The sequence below is a fragment of the Eriocheir sinensis genome, chromosome 43 (genome assembly GCF_024679095.1).
Source record: "Eriocheir sinensis breed Jianghai 21 chromosome 43, ASM2467909v1, whole genome shotgun sequence".
In the NCBI taxonomy this organism is placed as follows: Eukaryota; Metazoa; Arthropoda; class Malacostraca; order Decapoda; family Varunidae; genus Eriocheir; species Eriocheir sinensis.
This window is the reverse complement of record NC_066551.1, coordinates 9,113,954-9,137,721: the sequence shown is the minus strand read 5'-3', so window position 1 is coordinate 9,137,721 and position 23,768 is coordinate 9,113,954. Positions and strand designations below refer to the sequence as shown.

The 23,768-nt window shown below is 43.8% G+C and overlaps 1 protein-coding gene across 1 annotated transcript in view; it reads left to right on the top strand.

Annotated features, from left to right (window-relative positions):
* Positions 1 to 23,768, top strand: part of LOC127010447 (calpain-B-like) — a gene marked incomplete in the record, with an annotated part of 104,942 nt that overhangs the window by 26,928 nt on the left and 54,246 nt on the right. The window contains 1 exon segment of the mRNA XM_050884618.1: positions 6,738 to 6,850. Coding sequence (XP_050740575.1) covers positions 6,738 to 6,850 — 113 coding nt within the window.

The window sequence follows — 23,768 nt, the reverse complement described above, 5'->3', positions numbered from 1 at the left end:
GCAGTGAGTAGGTACGCGACGTCAGGCAAGGAGGTGTGACCTCGTTGTCCTACCCAAAGATCGGTACTACGAGCTCTGCTCTTCCGTAGGGGAACGGCTGGCTGTCTCGAGAGAAATCCGCAGCAGACCAAGAGGTGAATTACACACACACACACACACACACACACAAGCGCTGTAAACGTTGTGTAGCTTCACTAGGTGACATAGAAGTGTTTTACTCATAATTTCATAATTACAACCTAGGCAATTTTTCTTCATCTTTAATTAATGAAGATAATGCAGAGTATAATATTCAATATACAATGATTATACATAATGTCATCCATACGGCCGTACTATGAATACTCAGTATAATATACAGCAAGATATTAGATATATGATACACACAGCGAAGCTTCGGATCGTTCATAAGGACTGTGGTTCTCCTCTCCAGAAGGGACGCTGTAATAACCTCTAGCACCGAGGTGGGCTAGGGATTAGGGTTTCCCCGTGTATATATAACATACAAAAATGATGCAATGCCTGTACATTTACACCGCTATTTGGTGAATGGGGATTTTCGAAATATAACATTCGCAGAAGTGTTATAGCTATTTCAAAACCTGTGTAGCTATTCTCAAATATACTTTCCGATTCAAAAGACGAATATAAAAAGCAAAGACTGAAGGCTGAATTTCTGTGTGATTTATTTATGAACCAAAAAAACAAAAGAAGTCGCCAAAATAAAATTAAAAAAATTCACATCTTAAAAAATCCTACCTTATAAATGTAGAACAGTTGTGACTATTCAAAATGCAATTACCAGGAGAAAAAAATACGACTATAACAGTTAATAGACCTATAAAATTGTGATGAAATAAAAATCACAAGGGATATTTAACCAGAAAATTCTGCAGCTACTTCATTTAAACAACCAATAAATTACCTCTTATAACCTAGTTTCGCGTGTAAAAATCTCAGCTCCTAAATTCATTCATATGTTTTCTTCAACAATATCGTTAATTAATGTGTCAACGTGCGCCGCAGCCACGCGCAGCCATAGCGTATGCAGCCCTGAGCGTAGGTATGCACCCACCTAGAGCTTACTTCCCGGGCAACAAACAACTTATCGCCTCAGTCTTCCCTCGATAGTGGATTCTGCTGCACGTCTATTTTTATGTTTTTCTCCCGCGTCTGATACTTTGCAAGAGGATAAGGAAAATAAGAAGCGTATAGGAGAGTAGTCGGCAACTCGCCCTGCCCCGCCACCCCTCCCCACCCCACGCACTACTCCGAACTCAGGAAGTGACTCAAGCTTCACCACGGCAATACCACTCGACCTCGAGACCGAGACAGATTGAAGAGGAAGGATGAATAAATGTAAGGCTATTAGGACTAAAGCTATTGGTCCAGACAGAGCTGTGGAATTGATTATGGAAGATGAGCCCCGTCATTTAGAACACAAGAACGTAAGGAGTCTAAAGAGGCCGGAAGGTCTATAAGGCAGCTCCTATAAACCTAACCCCACCTAACCTCGCTGCCCATTAACTTATCTAACTTTTTCTGAACTGAATCTCGCGTATTGGCACTCAACAATAACTGCTACGCCTTTTCCACTCATCCACCACGCTATTGATAAACCAGTTCTTGCGTATTAGCCAATATCGTAACGAACAATCGTATCGGTACGAGATTTTGCGACAGTATTTCACACCTGCCTTAATTTCGAAGTATCGCCAGCCAACCCACAGAAGTAGAGAATAAAGGCCTATACTCCCAGGACCAGTCAAGTCATCAGTGCAGTAGATCGAACAAAAACAAACACAACTACCAGGCCACCTTGTTCCTCTTCCTCCATCTCCCGCCTCCTCCCTTCAATATCTCTCTCTCTCTCTCTCTCTCTCTCTCTCTCTCTCTCTCTCTCTCTCCGCGTAGCTAAAATGTGCTGCTCTCTCTCTCTCTCTCTCTCTCTCTTCAATGAAAGGTGTATTAATTAAATAAAGTTGAGAGTAGGGTAACGTTGTACATTACATAGCCTAATTACCTCGTAATTGGTAGCGTAGTGGTTTGGTGGTTTATGGGCTATTGTATAGCATACCTACTGATAAAAGTAATGTTGTATCGCAAATTATAGTGGTGCTAGAAGAATTGCGAAGGTAGAAATTGGTTTACTAAGGATACACTTTGACGACTGGTGCGAGTCAAAGTCAGGTGACGAAGAAAGAAAGGTAAAGGAAAAAAAAACAAAAAAACAAACTACCATCAATCATGGTAGTCATCATTTACCACCTCACCCTCATCACATGTCATACGTCCACGGCCCAGATGTATCTATACTCAAAAAAAAAAAAAGTCCAATTCATCAAAAAAAATCATTCAAATCCTTAGTATGTTTGTTGAATCTGAAATTTTCAACTTAACCCATTACTATCCGCCTCTTATTATAACCCATTACTACGTGTCCTGTCCGGCTTTTATACCACCAAAACCTTATTAACATCACCCTTATTAAAACCTTCCATCCATTTACACACTTTATTTAAGTCTCGTCGCACCCTCTGCCTTTCTAGAGAATGCAAATTTAAATATTTAAGTCTATCCTTACACGTCGTTTCTCATCCCTTCAATAAATAATTATTGTCATCCTCCTCAACATATTCTAATATCTGGATATCCTTTCTATAACAGAGATCAGAACTGAACCGCATAATTGAGATGAGGTCAACTAATGCTAAATATAGCTTGAGGATGACTCAAGTGCTTCTATTGTTTACCCTTCTTGAAATTAAACCCAGTGCTCTGTTTGCACGATTCTTAGCCTGAATGCATTGAGCGCTTGGTCGGAGATCAGAGCTCACCAAGACTCCAAAATCCCTTTTACATCTAGACCTGCTTAGGGATGGCATTTAAGGAATAATTTATGTGAAGGATTATTCCTGCCTACCCTCAGAATACTATAGCATACAATATGTCCTGGTCAGATTTATTTTAATTTGCTGATCTTTGTATCATACGCAAACTTGCTAACATCTTTACTAATTCCTGTATCTAAATCATTGATATAAATGATAAACAACTTGGAGCCAATACCGGATCCTGTAGGATCGCAATTGTAACAGCCCCAGTCAGATTTTTTGCCTTTGATTTGCACTGTTTGCTTCCTACTGCTAAGCCACGCCCTAATCCAGTTCAACACTCATCTTAGTTTACTAGCAGTCGATGGTGAAGAACTTTGTGGAACACTTTACTAAAATTTAAGTATATCATAAGTTTTCATCATTATCTACCGTTTCAGTCGATTTGTTAGGCACTAATGAATGTAAGATTATGTAGATGGAAATGTAAGGATTGTTTGTTAGAAGGACAAAAGTTTGGTGAGATATGATCAGCCATTTGTGAAGCCATGCTGCGAGTCGTGAATTACTGTATGCTTCTCCATATGATCTCGAATGCTCCTGACTTACCGATTCCAACAGCTTGCTTCAGTTGATGTTAAGCTAAATGGGCGATAATTAGTAGTGGATGACCTGTCCCCCTTTTTGAAAACCTGCGTTACATTAGCTACCTTCCAGATACTAGGCACAAAACCAGACCACTGACATCTTAAAAAATGTTAGCCAGTGGGCCACTGAGAACCTCCCTGCATTCTTCAGGACCTGTGGAAATAGTTCATCAGTAACAGGCGATTTCCTTTTCTTTAAACTACCAGTCTCATCCTAGACTACCTGCTAAGTAAGGACCACATCCATCAACCTGTCGTTATTCTCGACTCCATACACCTGAACTCTCTCCGGAATGGTCGTTAGATTCTCCATTGTGAAGATTGAGAGGAAGTAGTTGTTTAACAATTTACTCATTCCCTCCCAATTATCAACGGGCTCACCAGTGTCTGTTTTCAACGGTTCAGTTCACTCCCTTCTTTTGTCCTAAACTTAAAGAAACCTTTAAGATCACTCTTAGCTTCGTTAGCTACCTTAAACCCATAGTTCCTTATTGCAACGCGGGTGTGTTTTCTTTGCCATTCTGCCTCATTCAACATACCTAACACTGAGGAGGGTTTCACCAATTTTTATTTTCTTATTAATTCCCCTCTTTTAGCCTATTACATGTTTATGCCTACTAGTCATTCCCTTAGTATCGCTGTTTTCCAAGTGTTTAGTGAAGAATATGCTACCCCTTTCCCTCTACTCTTACTCTAACTTAATTATTGTGAGTCACTTCCACTTGCTTCCCCTGGACATCGGATACCTGCCCTTGGTTCTAGCCCTCATCTAACGCTAGGGAAACCCAATTATCAATCAGTCAATCAATCAATGGGGCATACGCCGGGGGGTGCATCGCCTCGCCCACCCTACGACGCCAAGTCCGGGAGTCCCTCTGGACAAGTCTCCATGCAGGCTCCCTTCCCATCCTGAGTACCTTCTGGCAGGATCTATCGACTTGTTCAATCCAAGAACTCTGTGGGCATCCCCTTGGCCTCTTCCACCCAGGATTGTCTCTTGCAGAGATAACCCAATGAGCAGGGTCGGCTTCCGGGTAGCGTGCCACATGCACATATAACCGGAGTTGGCGTTGATGGACTATGCAGGTAATATATGGCGAAGTGAGTGAGTAGTCGTGGCCGTGATCGGATGTGTCGCGACTTGCTCCGTGTGGAAAGTGGTGTGACAACATGGCTGGCAGAGCCAAGGCCCCATTGGATTTGTGTTGCGTTTGTAAGGATTTCACAGGCGAGAAATGGATTGGATGCTGTTTGTGCCCTAAATGGTGTCATGTGAAGTGTGCTCATTTGTCTGGAATTATAAGCAGGAGAATATACCTAAAATTAATTGGATGTGCAACCCATGCCTCCATAAAGCATCTCTGGCTACCAAAATTGTGGAAAAAATGGATGAATTCAAGCAACAATTATCTAAGGAAATATCTGTGGTTAAGGATGAAGTTGAATCAAGGGCTGTGAAGGTGCAGGAGGAACTGGGATCAGTTGGTGACACGCTTAAACTTGCTGAGCATGCTGAATCTAGCTGGGCTGAGGTGGCAAAGAGAAGCAAGAAGGTCAAGAAAAATCTTCTCGTTGTAAAAGTTTCTACATAGGAAAAAAAGGCAACAGACATGAAGGATGAAGTCTCCCAGGCATTGAATGGTATTCAAGTAACTGATTCAAGATTTACAAATAGAGGTAACATTGTCATGAACTTTGATAATGAAAACACAAGGGATGAGGCTGCTCAAAAACTGGAGTCTGTTGAGCAAATTAATACCAAGAGTGTTGGAAAGTTGAAACCAAAGATCATGATATACAATGTGCATAAGAGGAGACCAAGGAAAAAATAAAGGAGACCATCTTAGACCGCAATGAGTTCTTACACGCCATTGGGGGTGTTGAGGATAAGATTGAGCTGGTTTTTAGCAAGCCTGCGGCTGGCGGCACGATGCACTACATTTTGAGGTGTGACCCAACTGTAAGAGAGCTGATTCACAAGAATCACGACAAGCTAAAATTAGAAGGGGGAATATACACAGTGAGAGACAGATACCATGCAATTATATGCTATCATTGTCAGAGCTATGGCCATCTTGAGGCCAACTGTACTGCCAAGACCAATGGAGACGCCCCGAATTGATTCAAATGCGCTGGCAATCATAGATCACAGGAGTGCACCATGGCTGAGAAGAAATGCATAAATTGTGTGAGATACAAGAAGCCTGAAATCAACCACTAAGCGAATGACCAGTGTTGTGTAGTTCTCCAGACTGAAATTGAGAGAATTCGTAACATGACCGATCATGGCTATTAATTAGTGTCTGTACTCAAAGATAAATTGTGTGTGATGAAGGTTCAGTGTGCTGGAAATAATTGTTGAATATTTAATTGTGATACTATAATGAAAATAGCAGACATGAACACTGAACTAATTGTTATATGTGATATTATTCGTGAAAGAAATTAAGACACTCACTCACTCACTACGATGTTTGAGAATAAGTGCATCGAAGACTATTATTGAGGCTAACGTTGAAATTGTTGACGGCCCTCGTAGAGCGCTGCATCAGCGGCGGAGCAGGGCCTGAAACCTCATCAACGGTAAACGGTAATCAGTCTCACAGAGTACTCGCCGGTTTGACACCGTCATCCCAGCGCTAACCCAAAGGCATCATTCCGCCTCTCCAAGTCCCTATTTAGTGTCCATGTCTCACAGCCATAGAGTAAGACAAAGAGCACAACGGGCTTGAAGTTCTGGATCCTTGTCTTTACACAAGTATCGACAACGCCATATACTCGTGCTGAGCGAGTCCATAATATCGTAGGCCAAGCCAATCCGCCGTAAGACTTACTGGCGAGACCCAATTAACTTTCTTATAATGTCTGATTAGCCCCTCGTAATTAGCTCTTAAAATCTGCCACCAACACGCGGTTGACTTCGTGGTTTACCGCCCAATCCTCGTTAAACCTAATCTCCCTGTGATCACTACAACCTAGCTCCTCCACCTCCACCTCACGTACCATATTTTCGTTATTAGTCAAGACTAAGTCTAAAATATTAGCACCCCTGGTGGGCTCATTAATTATATTTGTGACGCACTAGGTAGGTCGCTTTTGGGAGTAGCATCGTTCATCTGAAATGTGTCAGAAATAAAAAGAGGATAGCAGAATAGCCCTTATTACTGGATGTAAGTACCTGCATTAACAGACTCCTGCCTTCCCACTCTAACTCGCTCTCTCTCTCTCTTCACGTCGTCACCGCCGCCGCCTGCAGGTTCCCTCATCTCATCCATCATGAGCCGCGGCGCCTACCACCTCCGCGACCGGCTGTTCAGCAGGGGCCCCCGCAAGGCGGCGCGCATCACCCCAGCCCACGCCGTCTTCAGGGTGAGTACAGAGCCGGCCTTGTAGTGCACCCCCGCCTGATAAAGATGCGCCGTGCGACTGGTTAAAGTTCATCTCGCGAGTTGTAATTTGATGATCTGGGGGTGAGGCTGGGGGCTGGGGGGAGTGGGTATGTACCCTTTTTGGCATGCGTCCGTGCATGTGTTTTTAAGAACATAAGAACGTAAGGAGTCTGCAAGAGGCCGGTGCGTACGATGATTCGCTGACGACTGTAGTTCTCGAGGCGGATTTACTACATGTTCAGTAAATTAATGTTTTTTATACTTTTTTTAATTTGTTTCTCTCTCTCTCTCTCTCTCTCTCTCTCTCTCTCTCTCTCTCTCTCTCTCTCTCTCTCTCTCTCTCTCTCTCTCTCTCTCTCTCTCTCTCTCTCTATCTTTAATTTCCTTAGATGAATAAATAATATATATATATATATATATATATATATATATATATATATATATATATATATATATATATATATATATATATATATATCTATATATATATATATATATATATATATATATAAGCTAACATTATTCAAAGACGACAGCGAATAAGGGAAATCTTCACAGGATACCGTTACCACACTTTCCTCGCTCCCCTCAGCTAAACTGCGACAAAATGACAAGCAATAAGTCAAGTAATATTGATAAAATAATGAAGTAAATATGGAGCCAGGCACTCCAGAGATTCTTCCGGGTGGAGGTATCTTGGGGAAGGGGGGGGGGGGCTATGGAGGAAGGGAGGAGATAGGTACGTCATGACCTTGGCAGACTCCAGCCCTCCATTGTTATTCCTATACCCTCCCTCCCGTCCTCCCTGTAATCTCAACCCCCCTTCTCCATCCCTTCGCCCTCTTCTCTCTCGTTCCCCCAGTTTTTCATGCCTCCTTCCCCTCACCCGTAACATTATCCTCTTTCTTTCATTCCTGTGTTTCTGCTACTTCACATTTTTCTTCCTCTCCTCCATAACCTCCGTTCTCCTTCCCTTCCCTGTCGCATACCTATTTTCAACTCGCCTCCCTTCCACCTCTTTTCCTTTACTTGCTTTTCTCCCCACTTTTCACCTTCCCTCCCTTTTTTTTTTTTTGCCAAGGTATTCGTGACGGGAAGTTGGCTGTTTTTAATGGCTGAGGGGAGGCGGAGGGAATGACGTAATAGCACTTCGAGGACGAAACGTAGTAACTAGGTAGCATTACAAACAGGAGGGCATTGTTTACACTCTGATGACTCGTTGTGAATTATCTTGTAGTATATCAGTTGACAGCATTGTAAACAGGAAGGCATTGTTTACATTCTTATGACTTCGTGAATTCTCTTTTATATAAGTAGACATATTACAATCAGGAGAGCATTGTTTATACCTTGCTGACTCGTTATGAATTCTCTTGTATATCACCAGACAGCATTACAAACAGAAGGGCATTGTTTACACTTTGCTGACTCGTTATGAATTCTCTTGTATCAGTAGAGAGCATTGCAAACAGGAGAGCATTGTTTACACCTTGCTGACTCGCTGTGAATTCTCTTATATCAGTAGAGAGCATTGCAAACAGGAGAGCATTGTTTACACTTTGCTGACTCGTTGTGAATTCTCTTATATCAGTAGAGAGCATTGCAAACAGGAGAGCATTGTTTACACCTTGCCGACTCGTTGTGGATTCTCTTTTATCACTAGACAGCACTACAAACAGGAGGACATTGTTTACACCTTGCCGACTTGTTGTGGATTCTCTTTTATCACTAGACAGCACTACAAACAGGAGGACATTGTTTACACCTTGCCGACTCGTTATGAAGTCTCTTTTATATCAATAGACAGCATTACAATCAGGAGAGCATTGTTCACACTTTGCTGACTCTGTGAATTATCTTTTACCTGTAGACAGCATTACAAACAGGAGGGTATTGTTTACATTCTGCCGACTTGGTATGAATTCTTGTTTATATTGGTGAAATTCTGAAACATATATATTCGTTTGCATTTATAGTATTTTTCATCTCATGTGTCGTGTGAGATGTAATTTTTTAGCTTTCTTTTCAAATACTGTGGTAACCCGGATGTCACACTGGCCCTGTGTCCCGGGGTAATGGGCTCCCTCCCACCACAGGCTCAAGGGCAAATGTTACGTTGATGAGCACCGAGGCCACGCGCTGCTACAGTGTATGCCCCCAACTTTACCTTTCAAATACGCGCAGCTATAGCGTCTGCCCCAAACTTTACCTTTAAGAATGATTTAAGTGTTTTTCTTTTTAGTTAAGTTTCCTGCGATTGTTGACGTTGTGGTTTCATAGTAGAAGGAGAGATTCTTACATTATTATAGTTTTTTGGTGAAAGTAATGTTTCGTAATTGCTGGTCATGGGGTTTGATAATTTTTTTTTTGTGTGTGTGTGTGTTGTATATATTTCTTATAATCATTGATCGTTGGTTTCTATTGTGCATTCTATCAGTTTATAAATGATTGTCGTATCGATGTGAGAACAGATCTAGGTCGCAAGAATCTCCGCGTGGTGGGAGGATGCTGTTTTATTATCTTATTTTTTATCGTGTTTGTTTCCGTGGAAGCCGGAGACGTCGGCTTCCACCGGAACCGGATGTTACCAAAAAAATATTCACCACTGATATAGATAGTAAATCCACGCGCGCGCGCGTGCGTGTGTGTGTGTGTGTGTGTGTGTGTGTGTGTGTGTGTGTGTGTGTGTGTGTGTGTGCGTAAAGCACTTCCACGTGTTTGGACAGGTGAACAGTAAAGGAAGGGAACATCTAATTAATGACTTTATTAATCAGGTTGTATGAAAAACCATAATAATTATAAGTTACACAAAACAAGTGTACTCGAAAAAAAAACGCGAGGGAGTAGTGAGAGAATTCTCAGTACAAGGTACAAGGATTAGATCGAGTTCACGCAGGTAACAAACAGTCCTGTGCACTTAACAACGTTCTTGGTGCAGCTATGACGCTGTTCGTGTTTATCATTATTAAACTAACTCCGTGGGTGTGAGATAAGTATTACATTGTGTGTGCTCGTGTTTTCCTTATAATTCGCCTAGCGGTTGGTGATACATAATTTGCAATACATAAGAGTACAGATTGTACAAAAGTACGTACTTCAACTGTTTCCAGTCACGATCTTTTCAGCCCGTAGATCCTTAAACACGCCCAGGAACACAACCGCAGTTTGGTCTTCACGGTCTCTAGCTCCTCACATCGATCTGGTGTGACTTCTGTGCCTCACGTTCCCTGACGGGGTCAAGCATACACGCCGTGGGGCCGAGTGTGGGCGATGCCGCATCATTCCACAATGATTTGTAGGTGACGTCACCTCCCCCCACTAGTTTGCCTTGACCTTCAGTTACCACGTGCCACAAGGGGGATTTGAACGCCTCCCTCTGTGTGCTCTATTCCGTCATCGTTTCTTAGTATCGTGATGGGCCACTCAGGCGCCAGGATTACTCCTGACGTCAGACATAATGAGGCATCCACTCCGTCGCCCAGTAGAAGATGGCTTTCATGACACGTCATAGTGCTGGCGGGACGTCAAGGGCCAATGAGTGAGCGTTGCGTCATGGATGAAGAGCCAATGGCAGGGCGGCAGCGATCCCTCCGAGGAGATGCCCAGCTCCACCCACCCTCCCGCCCTCGCCCTACCCTCTCACCCCTCGCTCCTCAGTTCCTCCTCAACTACTGCGCGTTCAAGTAATAAACTTTTGAAACTGAACACCAGAGACGCTTCGTTAATAAGTCGAGTGTTTGCCCGGACGAGAAGACAACAGTGCTCCTGCACGAACGAACGCCAAGCAAACCCTCGAACACAGACGAGTCATTCAAAGCCCGACTATGGACGAGGATGAGGCGCAATACAACGAAGAGGAGGATCAGGAGGAAGGGAACGAAGAGGGCGAGGACGAGGAAGTCGATGAGTCCTACGGCCGTATTGACAATCCCGCTGCAGATGACACTGTACAGAAGACACTCTACGACGACGAGGGAAATGAGGTGTCCTTCGTTTTCGACAAGTTCTACATGGTGAGTAAAGCAAAGAAAACGTAGCGTGGATAGGTAACTCGAGGTGACACGAGGGGGGCGTGGCCAAAGGTTTTGATGGTTTCCGGCCAAAAAAAACGAGAGGGGAGAAGTGTTACAGTTGAGGAGAGGGTGTTGTAAAGATGTTGTAAAGGTTCGGGAAGCTGAATGGAGTGTTGCGAAAGTGTAACGTGGGCGAGGGAGAGGTTAGGGGATCACGGAGGGAGGAGAGAGGAAGGGAAGGACAGCGATGAATGGAGTCGGGAAAGGTGGAAGGGAAGGGAAGGGATCGATCGCCACGGGTAACTGATACAAAGGAGAGAGAGAGAGAGAGAGAGAGAGAGAGAGAGAGAAGCCGCGCGCAAGTCGACCCTCAACCATAAAACGTAAATGCCAAGTGTGTGTGTGTGTGTGTGTGTGTGTGTGTGTGTGTGTGTGTGTGTGTGTGCTTAAAAGGTCAAAGAAACAAAACACAAGACATATTCCTTTAAGAAAATAAAGCTAGAAACATGGAAACATGGAAATGCAGGCAACAGAAAGCCTGTTGGCTCATTACGAGGTCGCCCGCTTTGGTTGTTTAATCTGCTCGACAGTCACTTGGCACTTGATGAGCAGATGAAAGCACCTCGATATTGAGGAGCAGATGAAAGCACCTCGATATTCAGTTTACTCCCGACGCAGCAAAATGACGGTCGATTCTATATTTGAAGTTGATGGTATTCGCATTTACTACTTCTGAGGGAAGATTGTTCCAGTGGTGGATGACTCGGTTTGAAAAGAAACTCCTTCCAATGTTTGTGTTACATCGACTCGACTGAATGGGTAAGCCGTTATTTCTAGTTCTTGAGTTGGTTTGCAGTTCAAAGAATTTGGAGTAATCGACGTTATTGAACTTTTTCAGGTACATGAAGACTTGAATCATATCGCCTCGTAGACGTCTTTTCTCCATTGTAAAGAGATTGAGTCGCTTGAGTCGTTCCGCGTACGGTTGGGCCCTTAAGGTTGGAATCATCTTCGTGGCGCGTCGTTAAATCCTTTCCAGTAAATCAATGTCCTTTCTATAATTAGGAGACCAGCCCTACTATAATTTAGGCAGAGGCGTCGATTTTGTTCAAGTATGAGGACGACAAGACCATCGCATGAAAGGTTGTTTGTTTGCTGGGAGGTAGGAAGGGAGTGGAGGGAAGGGAGGAATAAAGGACGTCTTGGAGGAGGAGGAGGTATGGGGGTAGGGAAACCTGCAGGGACGTATGAAGGAAAGTGAAGACGTTTGTGGTCATTGCCTCTCTCTCCCTCCCTCCCTCCCTTTTCCTTGACCTTGACTTCCGGCGGATGAAGGAAAAGGGAAACCTCGGAAGCGGCTGTCGATTACTAGTGTTGTGAGCCTTGAGAATGCGAGGGAAAGGTGTGTGTGTGTTTGTGTGTGTGTTTGTGTGTGTGTGTGTGTGTGTGTGTGTGTGTGTGTGTGTGTGTGTTTTCGTTTTGTCTGTTTTATTTACACAACCCCCCCACACACACATACACATAGCAGTAGCGCACACACACACACACACACACACACACACACACACACACACACACACACACACACACACAAGCACACACGCAGAGTAAGCCCTTGGCCTGCATATTCTCGTGCATTACAGCGGTGAAATCAGTCGCTCCAATAATAGCAAAGTTACACAAGTTCCCACGATTTACTTAAGCATGCATAAATTGTTACGAGATAGACGCCCTTTTCTCGGTCGGTCCCGTAATTTGCATCCCCCTCCCGTCCTCAATTAACTGCCTAGACCTAAAATAAACGGCAATCAGAGGGACAAAAAAGGGGAAAGTATCTCTCCAACTGTGAGTGTGCGTGAGGTTGTGTTTTGCCTCGGTGTGGTTGGTGCGCCTGACAGTGTGCAGCAGACCATAATACAGCGCTAAAGTCTATTGTATATGTTAGAGTGGATGTTAAATTGACCTTCCACAAGAGACGAACCCAGACCAGTAACACCTTAGCGCCTAAAAACACAAGTATAAACCAATACATAACTAGACTTGTTTATTTGTTCACCTATTCATTTATTTACTTGCTTGTACTATTCGTTATTTTCTCTTTCTCTTGCTTTACTTTGAGTCCATTGGTAAGGTGATGACGATGACGTTAAATTGATGAGTGATGATAAATTACTGATGATGTTAAGTTGAGCGCCTGAGGATATGAGCCAAAGATAACCAGACTTATTTATTTGTACACTTATTCATGTATTTACTTGTATGGATTATTCGTTCTGTTCCATTTGTCTATCTTTACTTCGAGTGCGTTAATAAGCCTAGTCTCAGGTCGGTTCAGGTATGCGGCCGTTGAGCAAGAGGGTTATTATGGTAATGAAGCTCCGCCCCTCACCTTATTTCTCCCGCATTGCTCACACGAACCTCATGTCAACCCTTCCTCTACATCTGCTCAACACTAGGAACTCTGACTTGCCTCTCCACTCACCTCAACACTATCTGACTTGCCTCTCCACTCACCTCAACACTAGGAACTCTGACTTGCCTCTCCACTCACCTCAACACTATCTGACTTGCCTCTCCACTCACCTCAACACTAGGAACTCTGACTTGCCTCTCCACTCACCTCAACACTATCTGACTTGCCTCTCCACTCACCTCAACACTATCTGACTTGCCTCTCCACTCACCTCAACACTATCTGACTTGCCTCTCCACTCACCTCAACACTATCTGACTTGCCTCTCCACTCTCCTCAACACTATCTGACTTGCCTCTCCACTCACCTCAACACTATCTGACTTGCCTCTCCACTCACCTCAACACTATCTGACTTGCCTCTCCACTCTCCTCAACACTACGAACTCTGACTTGCCTCTCCACTCACCTCAACACTATCTGACTTGCCTCTCCACTCTCCTCAACACTATCTGACTTGCCTCTCCACTCTCCTCAACACTACGAACTCTGACTTGCCTCCACTCTCCTCAACACTACGCACTCTGACTTGCCTCTCCACTCTACTCAACACTACGAACTCTGACTTGCCTCTCCACTCTCCTCAACACTACGAACTCTGACTTGCCTCTCCACTCTCCTCAACACTACGAACTCTGACTTGCCTCTCCACTCACCTCAACACTACGAACTCTGACTTGCCTCTCCACTCTCCTCAACACTACGAACTCTGACCTGCCTCTCCACTCTCCTCAACACTATCTGACTTGCCTCTCCACTCTCCTCAACACTATCTGACTTGCCTCTCCACTCTCCTCAACACTATCTGACTTGCCTCTCCACTCTCCTCAACACTATCTGACTTGCCTCTCCACTCTCCTCAACACTACGAACTCTGACCTGCCTCTCCACTCTCCTCAACACTATCTGACTTGCCTCTCCACTCACCTCAACACTATCTGACTTGCCTCTCCACTCTCCTCAACACTACGAACTCTGACTTGCCTCTCCACTCACCTCAACACTATCTGACTTGCCTCTCCACTCTCCTCAACACTATCTGACTTGCCTCTCCACTCTCCTCAACACTATCTGACTTGCCTCTCCACTCGCCTCAACACAACGAGCGCTGACGTGCCTCTCCTCACCTCAACACTATCTGACTTGCCTCTCCACTCTCTCCTCAACACTACGAACTCTGACTTGCCTCTCCACTCACCTCAACACTATCTGACTTGCCTCCACTCACCTCAACACTACGAACTCTGACTTGCCTCTCCACTCTCCTCAACACTATCTGACTTGCCTCTCCACTCACCTCAACACTATCTGACTTGCCTCTCCACTCGCCTCAACACTACGAACTCTGACTTGCCTCTCCACTCTCCTCAACACTATCTGACTTGCCTCTCCACTCTCCTCAACACTATCTGACTTGCCTCTCCACTCTCCTCAACACTACGAACTCTGACTTGCCTCTCCACTCACCTCAACACTATCTGACTTGCCTCTCCACTCACCTCAACACTACGAACTCTGACTTGCCTCTCCACTCTCCTCAACACTATCTGACTTGCCTCTCCACTCACCTCAACACTATCTGACTTGCCTCTCCACTCACCTCAACACTACGAACTCTGACTTGCCTCTCCACTCACCTCAACACTACGAACTCTGACTTGCCTCTCCACTCTCCTCAACACTATCTGACTTGCCTCTCCACTCTCCTCAACACTATCTGACTTGCCTCTCCACTCTCCTCAACACTACGAACTCTGACTTGCCTCTCCACTCTCCTCAACACTACGAACTCTGACTTGCCTCTCCACTCACCTCAACACTATCTGACTTGCCTCTCCACTCTCCTCAACACTACGAACTCAGACTTGCCACTCAACTCTCCTCAACACTAACAACTCTGACTTGCTCTCCACTCACCTCAACACTATCTGACTTGCCTCCACTCACCTCAACACTATCTGACTTGCCTCTCCACTCTCCTCAACACTACGAACTCTGACTTGCCTCTCCACTCTCCTCAACACTACGAACTCTGACTTGCCTCTCCACTCACCTCAACACTATCTGACTTGCCTCTCCACTCTCCTCAACACTACGAACTCTGACTTGCCTCTCCACTCACCTCAACACTATCTGACTTGCCTCTCCACTCTCCTCAACACTACGAACTCTGACTTGCCTCCACTCACCTCAACACTATCTGACTTGCCTCTCCACTCTCCTCAACACTACGAACTCTGACTTGCCTCTCCACTCACCTCAACACTATCTGACTTGCCTCTCCACTCTCCTCAACACTATCTGACTTGCCTCTCCACTCACCTCAACACTATCTGACTTGCCTCTCCACTCACCTCAACACTATCTGACTTGCCTCTCCACTCACCTCAACACTATCTGACTTGCCTCTCCACTCACCTCAACACTATCTGATTTGCCTCTCCACTCACCTCAACACTATCTGACTTGCCTCTCCACTCTCCTCAACACTACGAACTCTGACTTGCCTCTCCACTCGCCTCAACACTATCTGACTTGCCTCTCCACTCTCCTCAACACTTGGAACTCTGACTTGCCTCTCCACTCACCTCAACACTATCTGACTTGCCTCTCCACTCTCCTCAACACTACGAACTCTGACTTGCCTCTCCACTCTCCTCATGACTGCGTTTGCTAATAATTCTACGTTACTCTCTCGCTCTTTCAGATGTAGTCAGTGTCAATCTATTCCTCTCCAGCTAAACCTTCTACCCTTTTTTAACACTACGAACTCTTCCATGACTCCACTTCACTGTTACTCTTAGTGTTTGTTTGTTTGCGTCACTTCAACGGTCGTATGGGTCTCAACATCATGGCATTCCTCTCTATATAAAAGCTCTATGCTGTGTTGAACTCCTTAACATCTCGAACTTTTCCTGGGCTCCATTCTGTTTACGATCCCTTTAACTCGTAGTGTTTGTTCTCATTTAGCTCCCATCTACATCACTTCATCGCTCTTTCAGGTGTAGTCATTCCCATCTAGATACACCCTCTAAGTCACTGTTTCACACCACAAACACTTCCTTGACTCCATTCTATTTATGACCGCTGTTACTCATAGTGTTTGTTCTCATTTAGTTCTCATCTACATCACTTCATCGCTCTTTCAGGTGTAGTCATTCCCATCTAGATACACCCTCTAAGTCACTGTTTAACACCACAAACACTTCCTTGACTCCATTCTATTTACGATCCCTGTTACTCATAGTGTTTCTTTTAATCTAGTTTCGGTCCGCGTCACGTCATCGCTCGTTCAGGTGTAGTGAATGTTATGTTATCACTCTATCTTTAGTGTCTACGTCATGTTGAATTGCGTAACACTACAACCTCCTCCTTGACTGTCCACTGTCCTCATAACCCTTTGTTACCCATAGTGTTTGTTATTAATTCCACGTCACCTCAGCGCTCACTCAGGTGTTGTCAACGTCGTCATTTATCTCTTTAAACTCTCTTTTAACTGCCTAACGCTACGAACTCTCTCTTGACTCTCCACTCTCCTTATGACGCCTGTTACCCATAGTCTTTGCTATTAATTCTGCGTGACGTCAGCGCTTGTACATATCTAGTCAACGCCATGTCTACCTCTCCCTCGAAAACCCTTACGCCATCCCGTTGAACAAGGTATCACTATATAAACCCTACCGTCAAATCCCCACTCGTATTATGAACCCTGTTGCCTGTTACGTTGATGATGTTAACACAGTGCCCTCAACGTCCTGTCATCGTTGGTTCAGGTGTTGCATTTTTGACACCTGCCGACGTGTTTACCAGGTGGAAGCACTGACCACACGCCCGAATGAGTAATCCTTTGACAGAAGAGTGGTTTTGCCTGAATGAGAGCGTGAGTTGGCTATTATGACGCCACCTGTTTTTTTTATTTTTTTTATTATCCTTTCTCCTCCTCCTCCTCCTCCTCCTCCTCGTCCTCCTCCTCCTCCTCTTTCTTATCCTTCCTGACCTTTCTTAATTCTCCCTGACTCTTCTCCGTTTGTTTTCCTATGCGGTTTCTCTTCACTTTTCCTTCATTCCACTTTCGCCATTCACCCCTATTTACTCTCTCTCTCTCTCTCTCTCTCTCTCTCTCTCTCTCTCTCTCTCTCTCTCTCTCTCTCTCTCTCTCTCTCTCTCTCTCTCTCTCTCTCTCTCTCTCTCTCTCTCTCTCTCTCTCTCTCTCTCTCTCTCTCTCTCTCTCTCTCTCTCTCTCTCTCTCTCTCTCTCTCTCTCTCTCTCTCTCTCTCTCTCTCACCCCTTCCCCCTGCATCCCCACATATACACGCTTGAAGTAACACCATAACACATCGGGTTATCGGGAGGAAGTGCGGATTAGCGGGAATGTTTGAGAATGACGCATAGAGGAGCCTTCGTGCTGGCCGTTTGTGTATTTGCATTATGACGTGATTTCCAATGCTGTGTGTGCCGGATAACGTTAATGAAGAGTGATAGGGGACCTGTATCACTTCCCCGCCGCATATAGGCCACCCATTGTTTGTGCTTGTGGTACTGATAAGTGAGCGTGCTTAAGATAACGTTTTCCGTGATAAGTGTGATCATGAAACTCTCGCTCCCTAACAGTATTGTACATGACGTTTCCTTTGGGCCTTTATGGAACCCTCACCCGTGCACCCTTTGGATTCTTTTTAGGAGCAGCGAGTAGCGGGCTTTTTTTTTTTATTAATGTTTACTTTTTTGTGCCCTTGAGCTGTCTCCTTTGCTGTAAAAAAAAAAAAAAAAAAAAAAACCACCCTCCTTTTGTATGAGAAACTTATTTGTATTATTCGGCTACTTCACAGCCATGTACTAAGTCATAGTTCCTTAGCGCACGCCACACAGCTATTCAAGCCACCGCAGTGCTCCCACATTTATACTACGTGCATCAAGCCCATATTCTCAAACATTTCGGGGCTTACACACCCACATTTGATAAGGCTTTCGCAGAGGTTGTGGCTATTTCCATGGATAATTTAATGAGCCTTGTGATAGTTTGACAAACTTTCTGCTCCTTAAAAAAAAATCATGAGAACCCGACTAATATCCTTTGTGGACTTTGGAAATAGTTGTTGTGAGTCGAAAGTGACTGAAAATACAGGCCACTGTTACCCACCACACAGTCATTCAACACACTGCACAGTCAAACGCACAAATTACAACACGGATTTAAAAACAGGAACCATAAACTTTCTCATGGAGTGCGTGGTATGACACACGTCGACAGGGATAGGAAAGTATATAAACACGCTCGCTAAAAAAAGATAATTTAGGATAAAGCACCGCCTGAGATAAACACTTTTAACCTATAACAGTTGAAGGCAAAGAGAGAAGGGTCGGTGGGCGGGAGTGTTGTGAACGATACCCTCCAGTCAGTGTGTCAGTGTGCCATGTGTGAGGTGTGCAAGACTCGCAGAGATAACAGTCGTAGCTTATGACTCCACGCCTCCCTGTATTCGCATGACGCCCCCTAAGTAGGGCGCACACCCAGCTCTGGAAACACTGGTCTAATCTGATGAAGGTCCTCGTTATATGCTGAGGATAATGACAGAAGTAGAAAGAGGACGGGATAATATAGAAGATCATAGAAGTAGTGGAACTGAGAGGTAGAGGAACAAATACATTAAAATACACAAGTAAATAAAGATAGAAAATAAGTAAAAAAAAAAATAATGATAATAATAATGAAATATATGCATGTACTTAACAAATTATAAAATACACTTAAAAATCTATTGTATGGCTCTTGGTAGGTCTAAAAAATCTATTGTGTGGCTCTAGGTAGGTCTAAAAAATCTATTGTGTGGCTCTAGGTAGGTCTAAAAAATCTATTGTGTGGCTCTAGGTAGGTCTAAAAAATCTATTGTGTGGCTCTAGGTAGGTCTAAAAAATCTATTGTGTGGCTCTAGGTACGTCTAAAAAAATTATATGGCTCAGGGAAGGTCTAAAAAATCTATTGTATGGCTCTAGGTAGGTCTAATGTTTATATATGAAGCGGACTGACAACACCATTTTTTTTTTCTCTCTTTCAAATAACAAACTGTCGAGCGCTAAATGAAATGTCGGCTTATCTTTTTTCTGGGTTGTCGCGTAATCTGGGTTTTAAGAATTATGTGCTGTCATGCTTCTTAGAGCGTGGAAGGAACTAATGGTCTGGGTTTACCTGTGATTAACGAGTCGTGTGATGGATACTTACCTGTGGCTTTCGTACCTGTGGAGAAGCAGTGATGGGAAAAGTTCTGAATGATTTTCCTTGAAGCTACCAATCACATATAATAGAGGTAGAGTGACTGAGGGAGATAGATAGATAGATTGATAGAGAGAGAGAGAGAGAGAGAGAGAGAGAGAGAGAGAGAGAGAGAGAGAGAGAGAGAGAGAGAGAGAGAGATGATTTCGCAATAATTTTTTTCCTCCGTGTCTTGTTTTCCCCCACTCAACGTCATGGTTCAATCTCTCTCTCTCTCTCTCTCTCTCTCTCTCTCTCTCTCTCGTCCTTTTATTCACTGCATTGTTCTCCTTTCCACCTCCCAGTATCTTCTCCACCACACCTCCGTTACCCTCTCCCTCCCATCGCCCATCAACAGCCTCCTCCTCCTCCTCCTCCTCCTCCTCCTCCTTCAAGGTTTCCTCTTCTCCATCCTTGCTCCACTTACCTTCGCTAACTATATCTTCTCCCAAACCAGTTCCCCCTCCATACATCTCTAATCGTTTCTCTCTGTCTGCCTGTCTGTCTGTCTCTCGTCTTTTCTCGTCTCTTCTTGTCTCTTCTCTTCTTTCTTTTTTTTATGTTCATTCTTTTCATCTTATCAATGTCCGGTTAGCGAAGAGAACGTTGTAAAACTGGATCACTCTTGTCTCTCTCTCTCTCTCTCTCTCTCTCTCTCTCTCTCTCTCTCTCTCTCTCTCTCTCTCTCTCTCTCTCTCTCTCTCTCTCTCTCTCTCTCTCTCTCTCTCTCTCTCTCTCTCTCTCTCTCTCTCTAAATAATAAGCAAGAACATGAAGAGGGAGAAGAATAAAGAAAACAGAATTAAAGAAAAGCTCTAAGAACAACAAAAAATACAGCGACAATAAAAAGAATAGAAAACAAAGGTTGCCAATTCCTCGGTACGCCACGGCAGCTTAAAGTCACGGCTACTCTGTGCTTCAGGGCCTGCGCGAAGGCTACTCTCTCTCTCTCTCTCTCTCTCTCTCTCTCTCTCTCTCTCTCTCTCTCTCTCTCTCTCTCGCACACGCGCGCACGCACGCACCCTGCTTGATTGTGAGGGGATTGAGGTAAAAGGGGGAAACTAAAAAAAAAGTGAAGTAGAGCGAGCAGTGAGAAGTGAAGACGACAACCACAATATTTTTTACTTCAAACAATAAGAAAAACAACAAAGAAAGTCATCAACTCGAAAAAGAATGAAAGGAAAGCAAGTGAAAATGAGGCGGAACAGGAACAGGAACAGGAGGAGGAGGAGGGTGAAGGGAGAAGGGAGAAGGAGGAGGAGAAAAATAAAAGCAGGAGGAGGAGGATGAGGAGGAGGAGAAGGAGGACACAACAACAACTTGAAACGAGAATTGCAAAAACTAACAAACAAATTAATTAACTGAAAAATACAAAGGGAAAGAATGAAAGGATGAAAGAGAAAAGGAGGCGGAACAGAAGCACCAGGAGGAGGAGGAGGAGGAGGACTTCCGAGGCACCAAGGTCGTTTGAAGCAGGAGAGCATGACGGCCACATTCTGCTCACGGCTCCTCGCTCGGTGACTGGCGCGCTCCCACCTTCCCTCCAAAACTCCCACTTTGTCTGAGTTTCTGGCGCCGAGTTGCCCTCCTCTTCCTCCTGTTTTCCTCCTCTTCTTCCTTTACCTACTGCTCCTCCTCCTCCTTCCTTTATTGCAGCACGGGGACGCCAAATATACAGTAGTCGTCGTCGTCTTTTGCAATTACAGTCTTATAAATAAAGTCCCGCCGTCCAGGCCTCAGAGGAAAAGGAGGAGCAAGGGAAGGAAGAGAATAGCGAGGATGTTAAATGGAAAGGGCAACAGGAGGAAGAGAAATAGGAGGAGGAGGAGGAGGAGGAGGACAGAAAATGGAATGGTGTAAGACGAGGAAGAAAGTTTAAAATAGGAGTAAATGGTCTGCTGTTATTTTCTCTTCGTGTGTGTGTGCGCGTGTGCGTGTCGAGAGAGAGAGAGAGAGAGAGAGAGAGAGAGAGAGAGAGAGAGAGAGAGAGAGACGTAGCGGATGTTGGTGGTAATTTTTGGTTGATGGGTCTGGAGGAAAGGAGGAAGGGTGTGGAGGTAATGGGAAGGGAGGAGAGGAGCAAAGAAAAAAAAGGGAGGGGGTGGAGTGGATTGGTTAAGAAGGAAGTTATCGAGGTGGAAGGGGTGTGTATGGGGTGGAAGAGAGAGAGAGAGAGAGAGAGAGAGAGAGAGAGAGAGAGAGAGAGAGAGAGAGAGAGAGAGAGGCGTTATGTGGAACGGATGTGGAAGGGGAAATATTGGAGAGTTGGACCAGAGAGAGAGAGAGAGAGAGAGAGAGAGAGAGAGAGAGAGAGAGAGAGAGAGAGAGAGAGAGAGAGAGAGAGAGAGAGAAATTGAATTGTGACTCATATAGTAAAGCAAAGGTTACTGGGGAGAGAGAGAGAGAGAGAGAGAGAGAGAGAGAGAGAGAGAGAGAGAGAGAGAGAGAGAGAGAGAGAGAGAGAGAGATCTTACTGTTGGACTCGCCTTGAAAATCTTACTCGTGCGCAGAAACCATTAAGATTGACGGGAAAAAAAAAGAAACCAAAAAAAAAAAAAATTGTACGTACGTGTGTCTATTCCTTTAAAACAAAAAAAAACAAAAATAATAACAAACCAAGTAATTAAACGCATGACCTTCATCCACCAAGAAGCTCCTTTATTTTTCACCTTATTTTCTTTCTTTTTTTATTTTCATTCTTTTCATCTCATCAATTTCCGGTTTGCGAAGAGAACATCGTAAAACTGGATCAGTCTTGTATCTCTCTCTCTCTCTCTCTCTCTCTCTCTCTCTCTCTCTCTCTCTCTCTCTCTCTCTCGTGCCGAATTCAATGTGTGTGTGCGTGTGTGTGTGTGTGTGTGTGTGTGTGTGTGTTTGAGAGAGAGAGAGAGAGAGAGAGAGAGAGAGAGAGAGAGAGAGAGAGAGAGAGAGAGAGAGAGAGAGAGAGAGAGAGAGAGAGAGAGAGAGAGAGAGAGAGAGAATTTCTACACGTTGACGTCCCCTGAAGGTCATTTCGAGGTGTGAAAAAACGCAAAAAGTTGAAGGTTTATGGAAAGAAAATGAGCAACCGAGAGAGAGAGAGAGAGAGAGAGAGAGAGAGAGAGAGAGAGAGAGAGAGAGAGATCCACTTCCTCTTTGAATTATTGGATGATAGATTTTTCCCGCATTTAACTGTCTTTTATGTTACTCCCGCAAATAGTGTTTATTTCTTTCATTATTTCATTCATTCATTCATTCTTCCTTTCCTTTTCCGTATGTTCTTAATTTCTTCCTTTATTTTCCGTGTGTTCTTAATTTCTTCCTTTATTTTACGTGTGTTCTTAATTTCTTCCTTTATTTTCCGTGTGTTCTTAATTTCTTCCTTTATTTTACGTGTGTTCTTAATTTCTTCCTTTATTTTCCGTGTGTTCTTAATTTCTTCCTTTATTTTCCGTGTGTTCTTAATTTCTTCCTTTATTTTACGTGTGTTCTTAATTTCTTCCTTTCCTTTTCCGTGTGTTCTTAATTTCTTCCTTTATTTTCCGTATGTTCTTAATTTCTTCCTTTAATTTCCGTATGTTCTTAATTTCTTCCTTTCCTTTTCCGTGTGTTCTTAATTTCTTCCTTTATTTTCCGTGTGTTCTTAATTTCTTCCTTTCCTTTTCCGTGTGTTCTTAATTTCTTCCTTTATTTTCCGTGTGTTCTTAATTTCTTCCTTTCCTTTTACGTGTGTTCTTAATTTCTTCCTTTCCTTTTCCGTGTGTTCTTAATTTTTTCCTTTCCTTTTCCGTGTGTTCTTAATTTCTTCCTTTATTTTCCGTGTGTTCTTAATTTTTTCCTTTCCTTTTCCGTGTGTTCTTAATTTCTTCCTTTATTTTCCGTGTGTTCTTAATTTTTTCCTTTCCTTTTCCGTGTGTTCTTAATTTCTTCCTTTATTTTCCGTGTGTTCTTAATTTTTTCCTTTCCTTTTCCGTGTGTTCTTAATTTTTTCCTTTCCTTTTCCGTGTGTTCTTAATTTTTTCCTTTCCTTTTCCGTGTGTTCTTAATTTCTTCCTTTCCTTTTCCGTGTGTTCTTAATTTCTTCCTTTCCTTTTCCGTGTGTTCCTAATTTCTTCCTTTTCTTTTCCGTCTGTTCTCAATTTCTTCCTTTCCTTTTCCGTGTGTTCCTAATTTCTTCCTTTCCTT